Source organism: Aspergillus lentulus (assembly GCF_001445615.1).
Source record: "Aspergillus lentulus DNA, contig: Alt08, strain: IFM 54703, whole genome shotgun sequence".
Taxonomy (NCBI): Eukaryota; Fungi; Ascomycota; class Eurotiomycetes; order Eurotiales; family Aspergillaceae; genus Aspergillus; species Aspergillus lentulus.
This window is the reverse complement of record NW_028322118.1, coordinates 1,665,859-1,691,094: the sequence shown is the minus strand read 5'-3', so window position 1 is coordinate 1,691,094 and position 25,236 is coordinate 1,665,859. Positions and strand designations below refer to the sequence as shown.

Sequence of the window (25,236 nt, the reverse complement as noted above, 5' to 3'; positions counted from 1 at the left end):
CTAGTCAAACGGTTGAGAGACTTACTGGGAACTACAAAATGGACCAGGCTTACCTACTGTCTATATGGAATGGTAAGTCAGTTCAACAGTATCAAAATGCTTCTACTGTGTCCGGAACACGCTTTTTCAAACCAAGTCGAAACCGATCCACACGGGACATTTTCTCCAGTACAAGTGTTTCCACCCGGAGGACACTCTCACGGTAGAGGGTCTGGGATTTCCAGTCATAGGAGCACAACAACGCTCGCTGCATCCCGCCTTCGCTGCCACAGAGCAGCATTGCCACTGGTGGGCGAACGGCCCGAAACAGCGTCACAGTCAAAGTATTGGTATCCACTAGGGTGAACACTTTGAGCTGTTCATACGTAGTCTGCCGAGAAGCGGACACAAACTGCGCAGTTGATTCTCTCCTAGTGGGATCTTGTCCAACGCACTCACCTTTCTGGTCCACGTGGAGTGAGAGGTCGCTGGAATATGGGCTCCATTTCAATCGGCCAAGGTTGAGACCAAAAATGAGGGTTTCGATCTCATCTATACCCAGGTAGCCCTCGAAACCAAATAGCCAGGGCTGTGCGGCCCATGGCTTGCCAACATAAAGAGAGCATATAAGATACGGAGAGGCTAGTACGACCAAAACATATAGGCCTGCAAATACCCACCCGGCTGCCGTGACGAAAGCAAAGTCTCCTCCTCTAGACCTGCTCGCTGCTAGAAGGAGGGCTCCGATAATTAGCCACGCGGGACTACTGCGAAGGACAACCCTAGCAACCCATCGCTTAAGAGTGTTGCGCATCAAAAGGTTGACTGGCTCGAAGGACTTCCAGCGGATCGGAGCCCCAAAAGCACCGCTCAGAATCACACTGTCGTCCTCCCCAATGCCAACCACTTGGCAAATAGGCTGTACATCCCATAGATTGCTGTTCCAATAATCCTCAACCCTATACCATGGTAGGTCCATGTCTCGAGGGAGCATACATATCAACCGCTCAATCAGTTGGTTGCTATCATTGGCCAAGGAGAGTCGGCAGAATGCCTGAAACTCTGAGTCACTCTCATCCACCCTTGGACGACGTCTTAACAGTCCCATCAGGGCGTATGAGCGGTCCCCTTGGTAGAACATTGTAGTGTCACGATTAGGAAAGCATTGCAAGGCAATGGAAACTAGTTCGAGAGGGCTAAGTATGATCGAGCCCTCATAGTGATCGATTAGCTGCCTTGAGACAGGAGCGTCTCCCCAGGCCTCAATAGCGAAGTTTCGTTTAGACAGGCTCCTGAACGGATTCGTATCACATCCGCGCATGTAAAGTGAAATAGGACGATTTGATGGACTGAGGAGGACCTCCGGGAAGGTCCACATCCGAGAACCCAAGTTTCGAAGCATTTCCCCTGCATCTGGGTGAGAGTCGCGAGTAGCAACAGGAGGGCCGATAATAACCACTAGGGAATGGGCGCCGCGGACGACGTCACTGATCCTGTAGACGTCTTCTGACTGGTCATTATCATCACGCATACAGCTGCATGCGATCCAGTAAGCCATAACGCCAGCCGTCCGAGCTGCAGCTTCGGCAATGCGATGAAGCTCGTCCAGATCTGTGGACCCACTGAACTGCTCAGCAGTATAACAGATAAACAGATAGTCAATTGTTCCATGGACTGCTTCCCATTCGCAGACATCTATAATCTCGATCCCTTGTTCCCGCCTCAGCAAGCACAGACGACTCGGTCGAAGGGGTCGTTCCGACATCGCATTCACCTCTTGCCCATTGGCAGATAGCTCACTGGCCCTTGAAGGCTGGATTTCATAGACGTTGCTCGAGACTTTCGAATAGCCCCAGTAATGATACTTGAACTGTTCGTAGCGTCCGTTGTTTCTCTTCTCCCCTCCAAGGTCAGATGGGATGAATAACTAGGTAGAGTTAGACAAAACCTATGATGAGGATTGAGCCGCATACCAGAACAGCAATGATCAGACAGGCTGGAAGCCACCCCAAGCAGACGTCACCCCACGATGCTCCTGGGCGACTCTGAAGATGATCCCCCAGAAGGGAATAGACGACTCGGAGCATGGCCGGGGTGCATTTTTGAACTTTCTTTCGGGCCCATGTCGAGTTGGACGGTCCGTTCCATACATCCTCCGAAGCTTGAACGACGAGTTCTGAGAGTCTTCCGTCGGTAGCACTGAGGTACCGATCATCCTCAGGCCCGATCCAGAGACGCCCTAGGCTGTCTTTGTGGCGGAATACACGTGTCGGCTGGTATTTTATTCCAGGCTGACGAATCCATAAAGGTTCATCCGATGATGAGAAGCTGTTCAGATATGCTTCTAGATAAGTTGGGGACTCGTCATAGTCAGTGTCATAGCTAAATGTATACTGAAGAGGAACTGAAAAATACCTTGGCGAGGTTATTAGATGTTTGTTGTCCATCAACCTCAGGGTTCTGGTTCTAAGTACTCAAGCTCAGTCCCCAGACACCCTCTACAGTCATGGAAAAGGGTTTGCCAACGTACCGTCAAGGGAGCATTGTGGTCAACGGCGACGTGCCCATTCTCCCGAGGTTGGGCTCCTCCAGTTTCAGGATCGGTCTGCATCGCAACGGCGAGGTTTTTCTCACTCAAATGTTCCAGCGGGCTAGAATTCTTGACTGTAACATTAAAGGGCCAAAATGGAGAATCCCTAAATATTGTTTGCGCTGGGAAAATGCCCAGTCTCGTCAGTCAAAGCAAGGCCATTTAAGCATTTGGGAAGAACAAAGTTGGGATCTGAGACGTTTGTGTCCTTCGGTCTGGTGCTTTCGCCTCCACTTTTGGGTCGTATTACAAGTTACAGATCACCCTGCATGTTACAGGATATTACCAAGGTAACACAGTATTTACTATCATAGTCAAGGTTAAGGAGTACTTCCAAGGCGACAGATTTCATAGGACATGCTTTCATTTCTTACCATATGGGAGATCGGCATGCAGTTCTGATTCAATAACAATGCAGATTATGACTTGTTCCTGTTCCTGTCTCAGCCCCCCAGTGTCACTCCCAGCTTACGCAAATATGCGAAATTTGGTAGGTTCAGCAACCTCCCGTCTACTTGGCACTCAGAATTTTGTTTATTCCGTCCTTCCTGGGGCGGGCGCGGACAATCATTGACATACGCATATTTCGATACGTGTAGCTAACCCTTTCTGAATCCGGCTTTACCAGAAGTAACCAATATTAAATTCAGAATACTGCAGCAAGGCCATCGAACTCAGCGCTGGATTTTAGGCCGGCGGACTCGAGTTGGGTCGCTACTGGATGATTATGACCTGTAGGTTCCTGCTGTACGCCATATTTACACTTTAATTACCTGGGACCCTACCCCTAGTGCAATCACTCTGAAAAATAGAAAAAGAAACTATTTTGATCGTTTGACAAATAGAAATAAAAAGGAAGAATGAATCACCTGCTTACACAAGCAGGGATTCACAGGTAAGTAATCACTGATAAATGGCATGTCTAAGAGAATAAATCTAATTACCAATCTTGAATGTTGCTTCTTTAATAGTAAATTCTCCTCTTACATATGATTTTCTTAGTGCCCCTACTTTAGACAGATATGGAAGGTACCGTAGTGGAGCCCATGCCAAAGCTTGTTTTTGATCTACATATTTTCTATTATGTACTTCTTGATCAGGCGGAGGGGGCCCTAGTGGTTGCCTAGCAGGACGCACGGGAGCGGGCCGCTTGGGCCAAGGTTGCCCCACTGATTGGTGTACCTATGCTATTTACTCCGTCACTACCCCCAGCTCCGAAAACCACGCGTGTCCTTGTGTAGATGAAACCAGAGGAAAGCGTGTGTGGGATAGACAAAAGACCAAAGTATAGCCCTATGAGTTGGTATGTTCCTCTGTCCCTCCCCTATGGCAATAAACTGTAATGAGCGTCGTATCTTGGAAAAGATGCCACTTCATGTTAGTGGCAAAAATTGCCTTGTAGGACAGGGCTGTGTTATTTGGCTTTGGACGTGGGCAGCCTCATTGAACGGACCAGTAAAAGTGGGTTACCTCCCCCATAAAGACCGGGGCACAGCTGTTGGCGCAGTCATCGCATCCCAGGTGTGTGCAAGGGATATGGGCTGCTGACGAGATATTCATTCCATCGACATTTCTGGTCGGGGGATGACCAGTATAGAGAATCCTACATTAAACTTTCTATTGACCCCAGTCTACTGCGGAGAGGGGTTGGTTATGCCCAACATTACCCGCTGGGAAGTCGTACCTAGGTCTGGGACTTGTCAACTAAGCTCAGATGACTGTTCATTTCCAGTCAACATTGCGGTGGAGACGCAGAATTATTAGAATATCCACACTGCTTAGAATGCTAGAGTCTATTAATCATTACCAATTGAATTTGCAGATTTCTACTGTGGTGGTTTTCCAACACTGCAACAAGCCTAACTCAGACTCAATGCTAGTGGCACAGGCGCCGATCATGTATTTCTCCACAGGCAAAACTAGCTGGGTTGCTGAGAAGAATATGTCCTATGGCATCCTTCCTGTGCACCGTCGTCATGATTTGACTCATCAACTATTTTCTTTAGAAGGCTGAGACTCTGCCTACTGCTGGTCAAGCATTCATGCATGATAGTTCAGGCGGCTCTGCCGTGAGGGGTTATTTCTGGTGCCCACTACTCATGCGGCATTTTCTCTATGACTTTTCTCTATGACCGTCTGCTCTTTGATTTCTCCTCGCCAAAGAACTTGAAAGCGATCCTTTACCTGGACTTACACTCATCCTACACAAACATGTTCTTGCAGGTCTTTCTCCGGAAGCCTTTGCGATTACAAAGTCGAGATAACTACAATGGAGAGAAAAGGATCGTTATTGTCTTTACTACAATAACTGGTGTTGCCTTGCTCGCTTTCCTTTTGATATCATGTTTAATCCGAAAGCCGAGGAGTGATCCAAGGGCAGTTCCATTCAAGTCCCTCTTCAACTCTATTTTGAGCATTTTAATGTAAGCATCGTTAGAGCAGACAATAGATAAAACCGTCAGCATATTTGTGGAATGTTGACTGATCACTTCTACAGACCAACGTCTCTTACACTGTATACATGGTTCTACCCTGCCGTCCCGCCGAACGTCGACATTATCGATATACTCAGCGATGTCTTCTCGGATCTCGAGCTCATTCTCCTCACAAACGTATTGTTTCGATTGATTGATGCTTACATTGCACGAAGTCACGATAGAAATGTGAAGCCTATTTTTATCTCAGCCGTGCATAAACTCGTTTTTATCGTCTTACTCCTAATCTCTATTGCGGAAGTTACTGTGCTCATTATTTATACGATTTTGTCACGAACCCAATGCGGGGACAACTATGCTTACGACTATTCTTGTCCAATTAGCCTCCTGCTAGAATATTACAGGTTAGGGCTGGCAAGTGCTATTCTCTTCATGATTACTTCCCTAGGGATCATGTGTGAGATATTCCTTTTCCTTTGGAGGCGTAAGGCATTGAGACCCCTTTCCAAGGTAGGCTCTGTCACTATCCAGGAGCTACTTTGTCACTGCTGATAGACAACAGACTGGACTAGCCTCACTCACGGTCGGAAGCATCTTCTTCTTCCTCTACAATTTAACATATGCCATATGGCACATCGAACTGTATGCCTCGGACGATACTGGTTCTTTTATTTCAGTCACCGAGTTTACGACAGCAGCATCGACCATATGCACAGTTGGCCTGTACACTGGGATTATCCACTGTTGCATGCAGTGGCATAAATTGGGTACCGCAGCCCACATTCCTATGCTGCAACCAAGTGCTTTGCCAATGGAGGAGAGGCGGGACGAATATCTCGCCTCTAATGAGCGGGCAGCATAAGAAAACGCGGTGCACGTTCGACGCTCGTCGGTGGAGGCATAGACGATAGATGTATGAACGAATACAAGGGAATCCGGTGACAAGTGTCGTATTATGGGCATGTGTTTGAATACCTATTGCCTTCTTCCTGTCTCTCCTTTTTCGGTCCACGCCGTTATATGTGAAGTCGCTCTCCGATAGTCTCTTGGAGCTCTTGGTCATATATCTACAAACGATAGAATTATTGGATCCTTGTATATCCGCCGATACTTTGCCAAAAACCATATTACCATCCCCATGTCTATAGGTCTGACGCACGGTAGTATTTCAATGTGGGCAGCCCCATGATGGAAAACCGCCAAAATAGAACCACCAGAAAAGTCAATGGAACGGAGACAATCCAAAAGATCCAGAAGTAAAATCGCCGAACCGCACGGTTGGTCAATAGCTATTAGCCTACCTGAGGTTATGGGATCGTTATAATCCAAGCTCGAGCGGCCACTTTCCTTTGCAACCACCCAACATTCCACAACACCATCTCAACCGATTCCATGATTTCAGTATAGAATGAATGTCTCTGTTTAAGGTCTTTATTCAGAAATTGTCTACTTATGGCCATTGACGCTTATTTTTGAGCGTGGCTTTCTACCATTAAGGGGAGGGCGAAGGTAGTCATGGATATACAAATACTCTACTTTTTGTACGCATTACGCGTAGGATATTTTCTTGTTACGAAAAAAAAAAAAAAAAAAAAAAAAAAAAAAGAAAAGAAAAGAAAAGAAAAAAGAGATCGCTTGACGTGGATAAACGACGGTTGTGGCCGAAATCAAAGTTTCTTCGTGGCATGGCATAGATCTACTTGATGTGAACATATTGAATATTGCATCGCATACCTCACCCCGCAGAAAGTTGAGCAGATAGCATCTTCTGCCAGCTCTTGCTACTAGTTCTAGTAGGAGATCATCCTGACACCTTTTTAGCATGTATCTTCTACCAGCACCATTCATAGGAAGCAAAAGAATATATCTACAATGGAGGCCAGAATTTCATGAAGCTTCTAATCTTGAAGGATGACCGTCTCGTCACTCATTCCACAGTCCACCAGCTTGGCTCCCTTCCAAATTTAATGTTAGCGTGGGTTACAACGGCCAGCTTTACTTGGAATAAAAAGTTCGATGATGGAATCAGATCACTCATTGAGCTCCCCTGTGTCTATCAAAGAGGAGATGACGATCTGCTGACGTTGATGACACCTCTTGATTTCGGCGACGAAAGAAGGTATCGAATCAATCAAGAATCAGATGGAAAGCTTGTTCCTCGGCATGGAAATTGGTGAATCATTCTAGGCTGCAAGATCACAAGGTATGGAAGGCCATATCCCAGAACATGTATGTCGGCAAGACACTGGCTGAAGCAGGAATGCAAAGATGCTCAGGCAATACTTTACCAATGCAACTAGAATGGAAGCCGCCAAGGAAGGAAGATAGAGAAAAGTCTACTTCATTCATGATTATCAACAGTGAGCAGGCCATCTCAATTGGCTATCCATCAGCATGATATCCAACGGGCAGGTTACAGCCCGAAGCACCAAAGCGCAGCCCACCCTTCTCTCACTTTGCTCAACCATACAGGATATAAACCACTTCTCCCTCGCACATCTCCAATTTCTTCCTTCTCTCTCTCTCTCTTAACCACCCTCGTCTACGACACAGTCTCCTTTCCCACTACAACGCTGTCCCCTACTGCATTTCACCTACCTTCCTCCCCACCGCTTCGTCCCAAGTCATGGAAGAAGACCAGGACATTGACATCAACAATACCGACAATGACATGGCCAAAAGGGCCAAACGCATGGATGACGCGCTCGCCCAGAAACTGCCAGTCCCTTGGGTCTATACTGACGGCACAGGCGACCCGGCCAATTCGACAGACTGGAAACTAGTAGAGCCATGGATAGAAGACACCCCGAAGCCCCCGCAATACACCAAGCTATCAGATTTGCAAGTTTTCAACGTCATATCGCAAGACGTCTCCCAATCAGATAAGTACAGATTTTAGTCTTGGGGCTTTGGCTCTCAGGGCAAAATACAACCAGACAGGGCACTAATAAGCCCCCCTGTCCACGCCCAGCACGACAACAAAGTCTACTACCTGGGATTCAAACACCGTCAAAAATCATTCTTTGGATCTCCAAAGAGGAATCCATATGGCATTGAGTTGGTCACTCGGGTACTCTTTGCAGGACTGGTGAATATCATAATGGCTCAATAAGCCCTGTGGAATGGTAAAGGTGAATATAATCATGAACCTGCAGAACAGAGGGTTTCATGATTAGCTCATGACTACAAAGTATATCTGCTACTGTAGTAGCGAATGATGGTATCTTTGAGGGTACTGGAAATGCTACCATGGATCCAACATGTCTGCGAGTCAGTCTATTTTGCATCTCTCTGGTAATTGACATTCACAATATTAATCTGCCCATGGTCACAGTGAATATTGAAGCGATGACACTCTCTCCCACTTGCTAAAGACCACATCTGCTGTCGTTTCTTCCCTCTTGGGGTCATCTTCATCAATCCATCCATCACCATCGCCATCATCATCATCATCAAAAGCTCTATTGTCATGGAGCCTGTCAAAATGCTAATCGAGAGGCCGATCCCCGCTGAAACAATATCGTGGGACAACAAATGTGTCTGTCTCAGGCGAGGACATTTCGGCGCGGTTCCTACAGGAGTGGTTGGACTTTCCTGAACAGGTTCCGACCCTATGCAACTCTCTGTATCCTCTAGATACAACTGTGAGTTGTCAAGCTAATTCTTCTCCTAACAGCTGAAAATACCTTTTCAGCCATGCCAGGCTTTATTCAGCCCCTGTTTATATGCGAACGGGCTGGCGACTGCTTCACAAGAACTGGGGGCGCAGTCGATTCTCTTCGCGGGTGACGACGGCGTGCCCCGGAAATAGGAAATGGGTCAATTGCCATCGATCGATCAAGCAGTCCCATCATAAGGCCTTGTATGAGGTAACTTGGGACGGCGAACCTGCCGTAGCCGAATGCTGGTCTCATGCACGTTTTCAAAGGTACAAACACTTCTTCCGCCACCGTGGGGGTGGAATCACTGACACTGTACAGTTACGTTCATGAAGCCAGTACCTACGAGAGGCTTCAGCAGTTTAAGCCAGAAGGCTTCGAATTCTTTGCTTCTCTCCGGAGCCGACGGAAGATAGCCTGCTCGTCCGTTTCCCCTCGGGGCTACATCATTATTATATCGATGGCCAAAGGGATCCGCTTGACAAGCAATGGGACATTCTCTCGGGAGAACACAAGGAGCACATACACTCAACGATCCGCAGGGCAGTTAAGGCGCTCAGACGCATCGGGTATCTAGCTGTGGATTCTGGAAAGCACAATGTGCTACACTCCTCGGAAACGCGGGCTGTGACCATGCTCGACTTTGAGCTCATGCAGGCCTGCGACGAAAGCACCATTAACCCAGAGCGACCAGAGATGTACGCGATCCTTAGATATCCGACATTTCGGACAACTGATTTTGGCATCTTGGCGCTGCTGTACATCAATATGGATAAAGGCACAGCGGACCATGTTAAGCACATTCCACAAAGACCGTTCCCCAAGAAAGGGGCCGCCAATCCAGGGAGCGGAGACGGATAATAACACAATTGAGGGAAATGACTTCAGCTCCGGCCGAAAGGGCCGGCAGGGGAAACGGTTCGAAACGACCATGTCCGGATGGTTCGGCCGCGTGGTCTGCGATGAAGGCTAGACGGTCACGACTATTCAAGAAGACCCACCGAGTGGTGGCTCGCTTGAATGGAGGATCAGTAGATCTCAAGATACGTTTCTGATGATCGTTCTCTACCATCTTCATACAGACAAGGTAAGCTTACAGATCTCTTGTATATCGACAGACAGCTCATCGGGGAACAGCTGAATATGACCCTGCCTCTCGGACACGGTACTCCGATCAAGTGCATCCAGAAGATCAGGGCATTTCCGCAGCGTAACTTACTCATGATCGCTGAGGCTAGAGAGTGGCTTCGTGCATGTGCGCGCATGGAGAGCTATGACCAGAGTCTACATACGGAGGAAATGCAAGCAGTTGCAGTAGCCATTCACCACTTTGCCAGATACCACTTACACCAGCCAAAATGAGCATTCAACCTGTAAGCATTTCTTTGATCAACTGCGTGCTGTGCTGTGCCCTTGTTGATTTTCCCAGGCATCCAAGTATGATACCGTGTTGACTTTTCACGATGAGTACCGGGCCGCGAGTGTTCAGGACTATGAGGGCGCTCTCACTGGCGTCTGCGACCTGCTCCTCAACTATTACTTCAACCAAGTGATGGTTTGTCCAAAGAACACACGACAAAGTCGAAGGGGGTTATGTTGATATTAACGGTTACTAATAGCTATTTCAACTCAACTAGCCGCGTAGACAAGCGGACTGCAAGGCAGAATAACGAAGCGACCTGGAAGAGGACAGGGGCCAGCTACAGAGATACATGGAGCCATGGTGGCTTAGCGCGCTGTCTCAGAGAGGGGACCTTGGATGAACGCTGGATGGATGCCGTCACAAAGGGCAACCCCTGGATGTTGAAAGCTCTGTGGCAGCCTTTTACAGGAGGGTCAGCTACTTGGATATATGGGAATCATGGTGGTTTAGCACTCTTGCGGTATCTGGTTCCTCACGGCTACATCATGTTCAACCGGATGCAGAGAAGCGTACACGATGGAACAATACGAACACACTGCGATGCTGATTGTACGACTATGGAACCATAAGAACCCTCGCAGCCTGCCCCGATCCCATGGACGTATGCGTCTGAGACGGTACCCGGTGATCCTAGTGACAGCACGAACTGGAGGCTGGTAGAGCCATTAATACTTGATATGCCACGGGCCACAACCTCCGCAATATACCCGACTGTCAGACCTTACATCGCCATCCTATACTCCGGTTTGAGTCGGTCCGATGTTGAGAGTCCCTGAGGGTTACGAAGTATAGTCGGTCCTCCTTGAATATTCCATTTGGATGCAACTTACGGAGATCTCCCAGAGAGTCGAAGGCATACCAACTGGACGAGAGTATGGATGACCAGTAGACTGGCTGCGGATGATCTCATTTTCAGCGGACTGATGAGTATAGGCAAGCTCCGCTCCTATGAGAGCAAGCAACTGGAAGTTTACCTTCCGTTAACCGCTGTCTATGGACAGTGGTGCGTAAAGCTCATCGTGCAAGGCAGCCTCGATTGGCCAAGATGTTCCAGTGCAGCTGGACCGAGGATGGGGAGTACCATCTCGACGCCTCCTCAGGGTTGATGGGGGAGGGAATCCTGGCTGCCCATGTTGACCTGTCTTGGTATGGGATCATTAGGTCTCCATTGGTGCAGTTAGCCAACTGGCCAGAGTTTTGATCCGGATGGCACGAGCCTGTGAAGGCGACCAAACCGCCCAGATCGTGGCAGACATTGCCGCCTCCCGTCCTAACGATGATTTATTTGCGGACGCCATGAACAATTCAGAACCAACTTATTGGAAGTCTTGCAGAGCAACTCGCGAAATTCAACCTGTCTGCGGATATGAATCCTCCGCACCCTCCTTCGAAGAACCTGACTTTCATATCAAGCCCCATGAATGCACTTTGCCGATAATTGTATCTGAAGTTGGGTATTCTGCATCATACCCTCGTCTCGTTAGAGACAAAGATCTCTGGCAGGTGGGCTGCGCCTCCCATGCCAATGTGGTGACTGGTCTTTCTTGTCAAATGGTCCTTGTTCACTCAACCTCGGATCAAAGGCCGGGTTGAGGTCTGGAGGAGAAAATCAGCCAGTGCCTGTTAGCTTCGTAAGGTTTTCCTCTCATATAACAGTGTCATTGCAGGGGATTTTCCAGGCAACTCCAGTGCTGAGACGAGAACGCCTAACGCTAGGATTGACAAGCTAACCGGCCCGAGCATGATCAATACCCTGGCGACCTGCTAGATTGCATGCGGACAGATTGCAGTCCTGGAAAATGACTCTACAGCGACATGGACCAACGGACATCCAGGTCGGACTGACTCACCCCGCAGATCCAATCCCCGGTTTCTCACAAAATTTGGGAGATTGACTCGGTCAACGGAAGAAACTGGAACAGGAGAGCATCAGATCCCGTCAGACGCCTGACATTCTCGACGTCTTGGAAGCATCTCTGGATGAGATTCTCAATACACCAACTGTCAACCCACCAAAGGCAAGCACAAGTGCGGCAGATCGGCCATCGCCGACCCAGCGTGCAGAGACGAGAGAGTAGACAGGTCTCTGATGACCTTAAAGAACTCCTGAGGGACTGGATACTTTTCCCATCCCAGATACGGTTATTTTGCGATCTGCAACACCATCCGAAAGTAGTCCTTCCGAACGCCTTCCTGGTACCGAAGCTTTGGTTCTTCCAGAAAGGCGGAGGAACCAGAGGCAGTGTCCTTGTTTTCATAGCTCAGAGAGGTCCTAAAGAGCATCATATACAGATATTGCGAAGCTCTCCAGAAGGTAGTGATACTGCAAAACACTACAGCACTTACACCCTTGTCCACTTCCGCTATACTTGCCTTTTTACCTCCCACTAAAGATGGAACAATAGCTAGAATCAGCTTTATACTAGCAGCGACGGACTCTTGGGTACAGCGTTTCCCGTTCTGCGGACCAATGTGCTGTGGGGATATACTCGTCCTAGCTTCCAACATCGGGGATGGTATGATGACGACGACGAGAACGATCTTCAGAAATGGATGGAGATAGTGGCTGGAGCAAGTGTATGGGCTTCCATTCTCTGGTCCAGGCGATAGTAGGAGTCAGGTCTTCGTCATCGAGGACAGGATACACGTTCCTCTTGATTGAAACATAAGGGGACTTGAGAGCCAGGTGCGTTAGCATTGCGTGTCGGTCCAAACGGTTGTTATGCAGCAGAAGCTGAAGGATGGAGGTGCGTTTTGCATGCTCTTGCAATATTTCTTTCCGAGGGTGGAGGGTGGGAGGCTGGTGTTTATTATTATTTCACTGTCTTGCTAGCATCGTTAGCTTGGATGGAAGGAATTGGTTCCTGCAACGTACTGCATTGGGATACAGGCCGGGATCATGGGAAGGACTTTCAACAAGGGCACGGCGGAGATGTCATACCACTATGACTATAGATATGTATTCTAGACTAGGAGTACATCGTCCGGACAGCATGTAGTCTATCGGTATTAGATATCAATAGACACTGAGCCATCACTGCCTTCCACTACTAACTGTACAACCTTGTATCTACTCACTAAAGAGAAACCATCAAAACGCCAGCCATGGCGGCAACAACCCCATAGGCAACCAACGGCCAGCCGCCCACCCGGACCGCAGCAGGACTCACAGCGCCTGCAGCCGCACCCTTGGACGTGGACGTACTCGCCGCACTACCGCTACCACCAGTGGTACCGCTTCCCCCCGTCGGCTGGGATGTGACCGTCCCGGTTCCCGCAGAACCAGCCTGGCTAACCAACGGCTTACAATCCGCCGACTCGCCCTTAGGCGACTGCACCGACGCCGCGCCGGCAAAGTCACACGCGGAGGCCACCTTCTTCTGGCTCTTATAGTACCGATCAAACACATACGACAGCTGGTCCTTGCTCGTGCAGACGCTGTACGCGCCATACGAGCCCGTCGTGGCGTTGTGGGCGATCCCGTCGCAGATCCCGCCGCCGTATCCGCAGACCTGCCCGAAGAGCTCGCCGTACTTGTCGGCGGCGACGGAGTCCTTGACTACGCAGGACAGGCTGGATACCATGCAGTTGCAAAGCTCTGCGTTGGGGATCGGGGGTAGGGGGCTGGACTTGGCGAGCCAGGTGTCGTCGACGGTGGGGCAGGCGCGCGGTGAGTTGGTGGGCGAGTAGCTGGCGCTGTTGACCCCGGTGGGCGTGGCGCTTTGCATCTCGGACGAGAGGTAGGCGAAGTCTGGTTCTGGGGTGACGGAGGAGCCGGACACGGAGACTAGGCCGTAGTCGTTGGTTGTCTCGAAGTACATGTAGACAATGCCGCCGCTCCAGACGTTGTCCATCTGCGGGCCGAAGAGCACGGGCACGTCGGTGAACTTGCGCGGTTTCTCGGTGTTGCAGCCGTATTCGGAGAAGAAGATGGGAATGGAGTAGTCCTTGTACTCGTCGGTGCGGTTCTCGTAGCCCGAGGTCTGGAAGGTCTTGTCGCCGCACCATTCGTAGATGTTGTAGCCGAAGAAGTCAATTGCGTCGGCCTGGTCGCCGCAGTTTAGGTAGTCGGACAGCGGGAGTCGGATCTCCGGGTTGTCGGTGGTCGCGTACCCGATCGCCAGCGATTGCCGGTATCCTTTGTTCTTGATATAGGCTTTCATGTCTCGCGCGGCGGCCTTGACGAACGCAGCGCCGGCGGACTGATTCGCCTGGTTCACCACCTCGTTGCCGGCGAAAAAGCCAATCACGTTATCGTACTTTTGGAATGCGTCGATGACGCTGGTGTAGCGGGCGTATTGGTCGACCGTCCAGACAGGAGAATTAGACGTGATGGATACGTCCGGCGACGCCAGATCCGTGATGACATAGATCCCGGCATCGGACAACTTCTGCATGCACGCATCGTGGTTCAAGGACGGGTTGACGGCATACGTCCGGATCACGTTGGTCCGCAGCTGCAGAAGGTAGGGGATATCACGCTCGCATTTGGAGCCGTCGGCCAGGGGGTCGACGTAATTGGCGTCGGTCTGGCCGGTTCCCCCGGCTCCTCCGCCGCTATAGTCCTCTATCTCATTTAGTTGCATCCTGGATGGGCACATTGGTTGGTGGCATACCTTGGTATGCTACACCTCGAATGTAACTAGAAGAATGAGTCATTGAGCCGTGAAGGAGGGGAAACACTCACAATTCGCTTCCATTATTCGCGTAGAAGAACTTGGAGCCCTATCAAAGTCATGGTTAGCCTTCGTCTTGCATAAATACATCAACAACTTGCTTTGATTTGAATATTTGGAACAGCAGCAATAGCGCATCCAGATAGCAGGGAAACCCCAGCTACGAGAGAGTATCTCATTGCTGATAAGAACGAGCGATGATAGCCGGATCGACTTGTATACTAAATTCGAAAAATAAGCCAAGGCTGCAAAGAGACACAAATACACACGTAACGAAAGTCGGGCCCAAAGTAAAGAAAGAAAGAGAGGGACAAAAGGCCAGGCAGCTGCTTTTTATTTAATATGTCCCCGGTAAGACGTTCAATCTATTTGAATGTAACATTGAGCTGTACTGCCTGACTCAGGAAAGGGCACTGATGGCCGACAAATCATACCATGCCTGGTTGCAGGGAGACACGCACTAGAAGGAAACCGTTAGAACCAGTGGCCTCGCTTAGAGACAGACTGGCTTCCGTAAACCAGGGATCGTGATCACGTACAGGCCATTGATGCACGGTTGCCCGGACTAGTGATCGGCTACTTTCACTAGACCAAGCTTTGCGGCCCCAGTGACTGGCGGGGTTGGTTGGAAGCTTGGTTGGCCATGTTTTAGCCTCAAATTCAGATGAAATGTCTCGGATCTGTCGGATATTAGCTGCTGCTCGTGAGTTTATCAATGACTGCTAGTGCTGACTGACCTGATTGGCGTGTCCCTCATGTGTCATTTCCCAATGCTTCGAGTATCGTGGGAAGAATGGTTTTAGAAGTCTATCTATAGTATAAACCAAAACAAGGATAGATCGTCATAGAATTATTCCATTTGCTGAGACGACTATCTAAGAGTGCCGCGTTCGTGCTCTTCCCTCCATCTCTTTCTGTAGTCTGTCCTCTTCACCCTGCAGGCCCTCCTGGCTTTCTAGCTGCTGGCTTGCTGACCTGCCATCGCCCACCATTCCAGCCTGTCGTTCGTTACGAGTCCTTTCCTGCTCCTGCCTTCGATCTTTGGCTTCCAATGCGGCCTCTTCCCGTGCTACCTCGCGACCATCGATGCTCTCGAGCCCAACGACACTCAAGATCCTGCCAACGAGAAACTGGTAACGGAGATGGCCGCTGATCAGGTCGCTGACGTCCAGATTCTCGACCCCTGACACGCCTTCAACAGGCTGCAAGCCTGCAACCCCAAGCTGGAGGCTGCTGGTTCGGTACAAGAGAGCCAGCACGGAGTCGTTTTCCGAGAACACGTTGACAAGGCGTCCGGTCACGACACTGCGCATGCGACACCATTGCTCGGTATTGGACGGGGTGGGAGCCCCCATCAGAATTGCCGATTCCACCAAGCCGAATGCGCGCCGCTTCGCCAGGCTTTGAAGGCAAGCGAAAATCACTCGAGACCCCAAGGAGTATCCTATGAGGGTGACTGGTCGCTCGCCCTGCACTTTACTGATAAGAGCATCCGCGAGAACCTCCCCAGCCTTGTCCGCCCGAGCCTTGGCTACGCTAAACGGATTGTCAACCACACGAGCGACCTTGAGAAGACCAAGCGGCAGGGCTACGGCGGTCAAGAGTTGGGAGAGGAATGTCTTCTTCAAGACTTGTTCACCAGCAGTCCATGCAGCGCTGGTCACCAACAGGTCGAGCGCATTTCCCAGATTCATCAAAGGCTCGGTTTCCCAACGGAGACCAAAAACCTCCGATTCTGGTCTGATCACGCGCCATGGGATCACGAAGTTGTCCTCCTCTGTCAGCCACCCGGTCACGCAAATAGTAACCCGAAGTCGATGATCCTGCTGCGCAGCTTCTCTTTCGTCCTCGGATCGATGTCGAGACCCACGAATGGGCAAGAAGGCAAAATCATCCACCTCCCGCGCGTACTTGTCAACCATACGGCCAGTCATCCGCCCGCCGTAAGCACCGAAAAGTCCGCCGACGACAACACCACTTCCAGCGAGAGCACCGAGATACCCCGCCGCGGCGGTGGCTCCAAGCCCAAGGCCGCCCATGACCGTCCCGAGCCCAGCTGCAACAAGCGGTGCAGCCAGTCCACCGGTGATCCCGATCAGAGCAGCCCCGGCAACTGACGCGATACCGACCTTCCACTTTCGGGATGAATCACGATTTCGGGGCTCATCCTGCGTCTGGGCGTTAGAAGACAGCGCCAGAGCAGTGTCGAGCAAACCCCTCGCCACTTTGACTTCGTCTTCGTTCAGTAATTTAACGTCCAGCCCTAAGCTCGACGCAGCGTACAGCATCAGGACGCGAGACAAGGCATTATAATGTTCAAGACTCAGGACTAGGAGTAGCAATGAGTGGAGTATTAAGAGTTTCTTTGCTTCTGGTAGTTCGGAGAGGCTGGTCTCGACTGGTGGGAAGACCTCACGTAGTTTACGAATGGAACGGTCATCCTCCTCTGAGCGGATCTGCTGGGATTGCTTTTCTGACGGCGGGTCCTGGTTCGCCGCTTGGACTTCACCATGATCTGGATCCCTGTTGACGACCTCACCAATTCGAAGAAGGACAGAGTCTCTCCAGTCGTCAAAATTGGATAAAGCACATGTCGCAGTCTCGGGGTCTTTAAATTTAGTGTCGGTTCTTGAGCCCTTCACTGCGCGGCTGGAGGATGACTGGTCTTGTGCATCTGTAGCTTGAGGCAGAGAGCCTGTCCCTTTTTCTTCGTAGTTGGCCGACTGGCCTGGCGAAGGCGCGGCATTGGAGAAGTTTTGCTCAATTGCGTCTCGCATCCGCTGTGCGATTAGCGCGACAAGCACTGTCAATTCCCCGCGCTGGGATCTATCCAATATCGTGGTCAGATCTTGGCCACGCTCTGAGGCTGCCGCTTCAGTCGAGCCTCCCCCGAACTTGCTGGCATGCTTGTCTTTGAAAGATTTCCACATTGATGAGAAGATGCGCTGAAATGAAAATGAAATGAATAAATCAACCAGCCCCCGTGTCCTCTTGACTTGTATGTTGTTAAGTGGAGAAACGCTGTTGACTGTCAAGATCTAATGAAGTCATCCGATGCTGACTCAGCCCCCTAGTATCGTACGGTCTCATAGCACTCCCATAGAAGGGGTGCAACCCGTCGCACGCGAGATGAAGCAGGCCATTGTGCCGTAGTACTTGCCGTAGCTTTTCTGAAAGAGTCATTCTGGATCAATTGCCAGATTCATTGCCTGTCTCAACGACGAAAAATTTCCCCTTAGTCTTGGACGCGTAGCCAAGCGCATTCCCATCCCAAGCATCTCCGTCCGGACGGTCATTTCTGGGGCTCTCAACGCGATGTATTCTCCTGTTCCGTCCTACAACTCGTTCTTTGGACATGGCCTCCTTCAATTGTTCTAGTCCGATCGTGTTCTCATGGATCGCCTCCGGGGTTTCATCTCGAATAGCTTGCAGGGGCTCGACCCCGGTCGCATCGATGCTCTGGATCTCCTTTACGAAGTGGATCTGGGACTTGAGAGTCCGAATCATCGCATCCTCTTCTTCTTTGCTGGCTGGTTGTGGTAGAGCCGATAGACGTAGAAGATGATGTAGCTGTTTTGGAGTGACCGGTGTGGACTCTATGGCGGATTCGCTGGGGAGAAGCGACGTAACGGACCAGCTAGGTTTCGCGAGAATAGCGTCGATGTCCACCTCGTCAGACTTTGAAGAGGAATAGGGCCGAGAACCGTGAGCTCTAAATCTGAGGGCTTGTCTTGAAAGGAGACCAGGAACGATCCGAGAACTCGGGCGGAGCAGCATTTGGGTATTTGAAGTTGCCGGTAACTGCACAGATGAACGTTGTTTGTTGAAAGATATACAGATTCAATAATATAAGTAATATCCAAGAGACGATCTCGAACTGAGCTTTGTGGATTGGAAGAGCAGCATTGATGTCAGCGAAAACAAAACAACGCAAAGAAGGTCCCGAAAAAGGCCACCGCCTACGTTAGGCGGGCATGCCGCATCTCGATTACCCCAAGCTCAGCTTCATGAAATCCATCTATTCCCCACTTGACCCTTTCCCATCATAACTATTCGGTTTCAAATAATCGAAATACCTTTGTTCCATTTGATATAGCTTCTAACGGTCTCACTTCCCACATACCATGGCTCAAGACCCCCGAGTCCTGCTTCAGAAGGTAACTTGTACTCCCCGCTTTCAATGACCCAAGTGACGATCGCTGACTCCATTCGTCTTTGTAGGCAGACAAAGCGCTTCAAGGCGCCTCAAGCGGACTAAGCTTCTTCGGCGGACGGACAGAAAAGTACGAGAACGCTGCCGATCTGTATACGCAGGCCGCAAATGCCTTCAGAGTGCAGAAGCTGAGTATGCGCATCTACCCCGCCTCACTCTCCCTCGAGCCACAGGCGTGTCACTGACAGGTTATCTTCTCGATGATCAGACAAAGAAGCTGGGCTGGCATTCGAAAAGGCCGCCGCAATCCAGAAACAGAACCTCAATGAGCCAGACGACGCAGCAAACACGTTGCAAGAAGCCTTCAAGGTCTACCGCAAATCCGACCCCGAGGACGCCGCTCGCGTGCTCTCGGCGGCGATTCAGCACTACGTATTAAAGGGGAATCTGCGTCGGGCCGCCACGCAGCAGCAGCATCTGGCGGAGGTGTACGAGGTTGAACTGGGCGATACGAAGAAGGCGCTGGAAGCCTATGAGAAAGCGGCGGAGTGGTTTGACGGTGATAATGCGGAGGCGTATGTAACTTTTCCGTCGTACAGATACAGGAGATCGGTCGTACTGACTAGTATCTGCGTACAGGCTCGCGAACAAGCACTACTTGAAAGTTGCGGATCTGGCTGCCCTCGAGGGAGACTACTACAAGGCCATTGAGAACTACGAAAGGATCGGCCGGTCGTCTATCACCAATAATCTCATGAAGTGGTCGGTCAAGGACTACTTCCTGAAGGCAGGTATCTGCCACCTGGCAAGCAAGGTATGTCTCCTTTCGACAGCTCCAGCTTTTATTCTTCTGCTTATTCGTCTTGCAGGACATTGTCGCCGCGAACCGCGCCCTGGAGAGTTACCGCGACACCGATCCTACATTTGCCTCAACGCGAGAGCATCAGCTGCTCGTTGACCTGGTGCAGGCCATCGAGGCCGGTGACCAGGAAGCCTTCTCCGATAAGTTGTTCCAGTATGACCAGCTCAGCAAGCTGGACAAGTGGAAGACTACTCTCTTGCTGCGCATCAAAAGCAATATCGAAGAGGCGGAGGAAGATTTCTCTTAAGCTTGCCTCGCGTAATTTCCGTTATAGTGTTGATAGCTGAACAAGGGTTGAATCTATCGTGTCCCTGGTTGGACTGTCCGGATATTTGTCGATTATGCTAGATGATGTTGTGATGATCCGAATCCATGCGTGCCTTGCACCGGTGTTACATTCCATTCTATATATCAAGGAGATAACAATCAATACAGTGCTTTCGCCTGCATCAGTCATATACCCGTGACCCTAAACCTTGGATGATTCGCACATTATCTACATTGCCCTTGGACAACAACGATATATCGGAGCGAATCCAGCTATGACGCTCTGAATTTGCAACTAGGGTCTTATGCTTCGTCTATATACGTGGAAACGTGGAAATGCTTTGTGAGCCCTCGCGAAAAATCCAACGATGCAATGTAACTTTTGTGGTATCATGTCATCCTTCATGTAAACTTGATCAAATAAAACCCTCCATGCCAGCACCAATCTAAGCAACAACTTCCTCCAGAGCCCGGGCCTTCCGGGGGAAGACTCTCTTGTACAGACTGATGCCGATCGAATCTTGAGGATTGATCTTGCCATCGAAAGTAGCCTTGAAGTAACCGTGCGTACCGAGACTCTCCTTGATGTAACCGCTGCGCCCTCTCCGGGTCCACAGCTGCAGGGCCTTGAACCAGTTGATGTCCTCCGCGTTGAAGAACATGTAACGGACGGTGACGACTCGCTTGTGGATCTTGAACGGATGACCCGTGAGGATGGCTCGTTTCGCGACAACGCGGGACTGGTCAGGGGCGACGACGGTGCCCTTGCCGATGAGCTCCAGGTTGTCGATGTCGATCGGGGCCTCTGCGTCGGCATCGGCCGAGTCGAGGACCTCGGGATCCTGGTTTTGCTTGCTCTTGAAAACGAGGATGGGAACGGCACCCCATGTGAGAGGCCCAATCCAGGTAGCAATCGCGCTGCGGCCGGGGTGCAGGAATCTGTCGAACTTGTGTACGTTATTCGGGGTGTTATCGCCAGCAGAGAAGATCGGCTTGACGATCAGACGGCGGGGGCCGCATTGAACGACGAGTTCCTCCTTGGACTTGAGGGGCTCCTCAACGCTAGAGTTCAGGTGCATGTTCACGTTGACTACGGTATGCTTGTGTTCGTGACGGAGAAGAGAGAAGAGAGACAGGGGCTGCCGGCGGTTACGGAGCGAGGATGGCACTCCACGCAAGTGGACATCAACCCTTATGCCAGGATTCACACCGCCAACCAGAGCTTCACGGAGGGTTCTGTTCTTGGCGCCTTTGTAATCCACGATTTGCAACAGCCGGCGCCAGTCCTCTGGTTCATGCGGACGGTCCTCTGCAGTCTCCCAAGCACTAGTCTTGAAATTCTTCAGACCTCTAAAGCGAGCCAGCCGCTCTCTCGCAAGCACATTAGGATGAAGTTCGATTTCGTCTGGGAACTCCAGGTCCTCGGACGCTTCCTTGCGGCGACTGGCCCGATACTCTTCCAGTTGCTGAGCTTCGTCTTCCGGCGAGGGGTCAAGGAACATCTCGGACTGAGGGTACTCAGAAGGTCCAGCTTCTGTCATAGCATCCTGACGATCCGGAAATACGCCGTCCTCGGGGTTCCCAGCGGTATCCGTAGCCATAGCCATAGCCTCGTCCTGTTCCTCCTCTTCCTCAATGTCGGAGCCAGAGTCGGAGACATCATCGATGAACCATGCCGACTGGTATTCTGACGTACCCTTGGGCAGTCTCTTGGGGCGCGCGGGCAGATGGGAGTCGTCATCGGAGAAGTAATGGTGGTCGTCTAGGAGGACACCCTTACGCTCCGTCTCGGCGACAGAGATATCATCCTCCTCCATCTCGATCTCCTCGGGAGCCACGGTGGCAAGGTCGTCGCGGTCAGCGGTGGGAACATCCAGAACCTGTGGGGCCTCATTCTCATCAACATTCATGGCATCATCGCGCTTGGCTCGGGCACTCGGGAGTGGTGCTGCAGTGATCGAGTCGATCTGGAAGTCGCCCCATCCAGGGATATGGACGAGACGGTCGGCCTTTAGTCCCTTTCCGCGAACAATACCGGTCAGAACAACATCGTCGACAACTTCTCCTGTGGCCTCGGGCCACTTCATCTCCTCCACCAGCATCCAGCTGCGCTCATCCCGCCAGCGGATACCCTTCGGTGTTGCGGTACACAGGGACCGGACGACGTTGGAACATTCCTGTCTCGAGTCGACAGACAGGACCTTTTCGACAGAAGGAAAGAAGTGGTTGATGAATGATTTGAGGGAAGAGGCCACCTGCGGACGTTTCTTGGGAGGATTGATCTTGTCGAGACCCTAGAATGTAATCCCGCGGTTAGTTCTACCATCCTGACAATCCAAGACAGCGATCTCGAAATACCTGAACAACGGCCACAACATTTGAAATGCCCTGGCCCTCAATCGATCTCAGTAGCTGTTCCCCCTGCTCCTCTACCTCCACCTCCGAGGACAACGCCAGCACGACGAAATCCGCCATGCGGCACACATCCAAAGCGCCCATCAGGTCATATTTCGCGGGAATATACTGCAGGCTCTGTCTGAAGCGATCAATGCGCACACGAGAGATCGTGTCCGCGGAGACATCAGCCGAAACATCCACACTTTCATTCAGAGACCGGAGGATTGCAGCGACGTCGACATCGACGGAAAGCGGCACAACGGCAACATGGCGGGGGGCACCGTTCGCTCCGGTGAAGATACTGTTGGCCTGTGTCTTTTCCTGATGCTTGAGCTGCTGCTTTTGACGAGCCTGGTTTCGACGATCGAGCTTCGACATGAGTTGCTGGTGAGGGGTTTTGCGAGTACCCCGCTCGACCTTGCCTGATCAGACATCGCAATTAGAGTCGTTCCAGAGCAGTAATATTAAACGCGGTCTAATGCAATCATACCCTTGTTGATGTCCTTCAGAGCACTCTTTGAAGCATGCTTGGACTTATAGGGCTTGTGGGATGTTTTGGTAGTTGAGCGGTGATGATGCACCGTCTGGGTGGGCGCCATGTTGGCACCGCTGGACCCTTTGAAACGAAAAGGAAGAGAGTCCAGTTTGCTATAGAAATAGACAAAGTATTATTTTGTTCAAAAGAGAGCCTTGACGAAAATCTCAGAAGACTCTATCTAGCACGATAAGCCGTTGGACGATAGACAAGATCTCGGAGAGCGGGTCTTTTCTGCCAGAGAAAAAAATTATTAGTTTAAGTTGGTGGGCAAGCGAGCGTGAAATCTTGGCATGAATTTTCCTTCAAGACCCGCAGATAACCTTACCTCCGATCATCTCTCAGACAGCAATACTTCTCGCTCAGTTCAATTTCTGCCAGTTATTCCTTTGAGTTTTCTAGGTTACCTGAAATAGTGGAGGATCGAAGCAAATGTCTGAATCCGCACCGACGATGGCCGTCGCGCCGACCGGCAAGCGCGAAAAGAGCAAACGGGTAGTCGAAGCGCAAAAAACCTACGGACGGGGCAAGCCCATCAATGTACAGAGCGTGAGAGATAGGAAGCTACGCAGCAATCTGAAGGCTGTGGAGGCAAAGTTCAAGGAAGCCGCTCTCAAGGCAAAAGATGCGGAAATTCTGCTCGAGCATGAGGCGGGATTCCTGGAGCCTGAAGGGGAACTGGAACGGACGTACAAGGTGCGACAGGACGAGATCCGCGACAATGTCGCTATCGAGACGGCAAAGAAGGGATTCGAGTTGAAGTTGGAAGATTTGGGCCCATACCGGATGGACTACACAAGGAACGGTCGGGAGCTGCTTTTGGCTGGTCGGAAAGGGCACGTTGCGACGATGGACTGGCGGAATGGCAGATTGGGCTGTGAGCTGCAACTGGGAGAGACAGTTCGCGATGCTAGATGGCTGCACAACAATCAGTACTTTGCGGTTGCGCAAAGGAAGCACGTCTACATCTACGACCACGCCGGTGTCGAGCTGCACTGTCTCAACAAGTATATCGAACCCGTCTTCCTCGATTTTCTCCCATACCATTTCCTTCTCGTTGGCGCTGTAAGATTGACCTTTTGGATCTAACACCTGGAAATTGCTGAAACTGCTAACACATGTCTTCACAGCAAATGAGCGGTCATCTCAAATACACCGACACATCGACCGGCCAGATGGTCGCAGAACTGCCCACACGACTCGGCGCCCCGACATCACTTTGCCAGAACCCATGGAACGCCATCATGCACGTCGGGCATCAGAATGGAACGGTTACGCTGTGGTCTCCAAACTCCCAAACCAACCTCGTCAAAGCACTCGTGCACCGCGGCCCCGTTCGCTCGTTAGCGGTGGACAGACAAGGACGGTACATGGTGTCGACGGGCCAGGACCAGAAGATGTGCGTGTGGGATATCCGTATGTTCCGGGAGGTGCACTCCTATTCGTGCTACCAGCCCGGAGCATCGGTCTCGATCAGTGACCGCGGTCTGACCGCAGTCGGCTGGGGCACGCAGGTGAGCGTGTGGCGCGGCCTCTTTGACGCTGCGCAGGCGGACCAGGGCAAAGTGAAGAGCCCCTACATGGCCTGGGGCGGGGACGGCCACCGCATCGAGAACCTGCGCTGGTGTCCATACGAGGATATCCTGGGAGTCGCGCACGACAAGGGATTCGCCAGTATCCTGGTCCCCGGCGCCGGAGAGCCCAACTTCGACGCGCTCGAGGTCAACCCGTACGAGAACACGAAACAGCGCCAGGAGGCCGAGGTGCGCGCGCTGCTCAACAAGCTGCAGCCCGAGATGATCTCTTTGGACGCCAACTTCGTCGGCAAGCTGGACACGATCCGCGACCAGAAGAACCGCGAGGAGAAGGATCTCGACCGCCGGCCCGAGGACCCCATCGAGAAGCTCAAGAACCGCGGCCGCGGCCGCAACAGCGCCCTGCGCAAGTACCTCCGCAAGAAGGGCCGGCGCAATGTCATCGACGACAAGCGCGTCAAGGCGGAGATGCTGCGCAAGGAGCACGCTGCCCGGCAAAAGGAGAAGCTCCGTGCCGAGCGGCAGGACCTGGGTCCTGCGTTGGCGCGGTTCGCCAAGAAGGGGATTTGATTTGCGTCAAATCTTGGATGTTTTGCTGCATGTTGATTGCTTCCTTGTTCATCTCCCTCGAGAGGTGATAGATACCCAGTTTCATGGACCATCGGTTCAAAGCTTGTTCCTGCATTTTCCGGGCGTTGGTAAGGTTGGGTACGGGGCAAAAGTGA

The 25,236-nt window shown here is 51.2% G+C and overlaps 8 protein-coding genes across 8 annotated transcripts; 3 read left to right on the top strand and 5 right to left on the bottom strand.

Annotated features, from left to right (window-relative positions):
- Window positions 1-91: 91 nt before the first annotated feature.
- On the bottom strand, window positions 92-2,590 carry ALT_3813 (uncharacterized protein; the record flags this gene model as incomplete). Its single annotated transcript, XM_089599641.1, has 4 exons — window positions 92-1,906; window positions 1,953-2,339; window positions 2,395-2,445; window positions 2,510-2,590. The coding sequence occupies 4 exons, from the start codon at window positions 2,588-2,590 to the stop codon at window positions 92-94; spliced, it is 2,334 nt and encodes a 777-aa protein (XP_089455979.1).
- Window positions 2,591-7,630: 5,040 nt separating this feature from the next.
- Window positions 7,631-9,524, top strand: ALT_3812 (uncharacterized protein; the record flags this gene model as incomplete). The annotated part of the gene is made up of 2 exons (XM_033563273.1): window positions 7,631-7,890; window positions 9,206-9,524. 2 exons carry the CDS (start codon window positions 7,631-7,633, stop codon window positions 9,522-9,524), a joined length of 579 nt encoding a protein of 192 aa, XP_033419164.1.
- Window positions 9,525-13,163: 3,639 nt separating this feature from the next.
- ALT_3811 (glycoside hydrolase family 72 protein) lies at window positions 13,164-15,526 on the bottom strand (the record flags this gene model as incomplete). The annotated part of the gene is made up of 5 exons (XM_089599640.1): window positions 13,164-14,653; window positions 14,703-14,728; window positions 14,774-14,811; window positions 15,197-15,442; window positions 15,500-15,526. 5 exons carry the CDS (start codon window positions 15,524-15,526, stop codon window positions 13,164-13,166), a joined length of 1,827 nt encoding a protein of 608 aa, XP_089455978.1.
- A 111-nt stretch (window positions 15,527-15,637) lies between these two features.
- Window positions 15,638-17,692, bottom strand: ALT_3810 (DUF726 domain protein; the record flags this gene model as incomplete). The annotated part of the gene is made up of 1 exon (XM_033563275.1): window positions 15,638-17,692. One exon carries the CDS (start codon window positions 17,690-17,692, stop codon window positions 15,638-15,640), a length of 2,055 nt encoding a protein of 684 aa, XP_033419166.1.
- Window positions 17,693-17,951: 259 nt separating this feature from the next.
- On the bottom strand, window positions 17,952-18,539 carry ALT_3809 (glutamyl-tRNA(Gln) amidotransferase subunit F, mitochondrial; the record flags this gene model as incomplete). Its single annotated transcript, XM_033563276.1, has 1 exon — window positions 17,952-18,539. One exon carries the CDS (start codon window positions 18,537-18,539, stop codon window positions 17,952-17,954), a length of 588 nt encoding a protein of 195 aa, XP_033419167.1.
- Window positions 18,540-18,886: 347 nt separating this feature from the next.
- On the top strand, window positions 18,887-20,024 carry sec17 (alpha-soluble NSF attachment protein SEC17; the record flags this gene model as incomplete). The annotated part of the gene is made up of 5 exons (XM_033563277.2): window positions 18,887-18,919; window positions 18,984-19,107; window positions 19,184-19,490; window positions 19,555-19,729; window positions 19,785-20,024. 5 exons carry the CDS (start codon window positions 18,887-18,889, stop codon window positions 20,022-20,024), a joined length of 879 nt encoding a protein of 292 aa, XP_033419168.1.
- A 466-nt stretch (window positions 20,025-20,490) lies between these two features.
- ALT_3807 (small subunit rRNA maturation protein TSR1) lies at window positions 20,491-23,040 on the bottom strand (the record flags this gene model as incomplete). The annotated part of the gene is made up of 3 exons (XM_033563278.2): window positions 20,491-22,338; window positions 22,403-22,863; window positions 22,932-23,040. The coding sequence occupies 3 exons, from the start codon at window positions 23,038-23,040 to the stop codon at window positions 20,491-20,493; spliced, it is 2,418 nt and encodes an 805-aa protein (XP_033419169.2).
- Window positions 23,041-23,408: 368 nt separating this feature from the next.
- Window positions 23,409-25,081, top strand: ALT_3806 (WDR46/Utp7 family protein; the record flags this gene model as incomplete). Its single annotated transcript, XM_033563279.2, has 2 exons — window positions 23,409-24,041; window positions 24,107-25,081. The coding sequence occupies 2 exons, from the start codon at window positions 23,409-23,411 to the stop codon at window positions 25,079-25,081; spliced, it is 1,608 nt and encodes a 535-aa protein (XP_033419170.1).
- Between the last annotated feature and the right edge of the window lie 155 nt (window positions 25,082-25,236).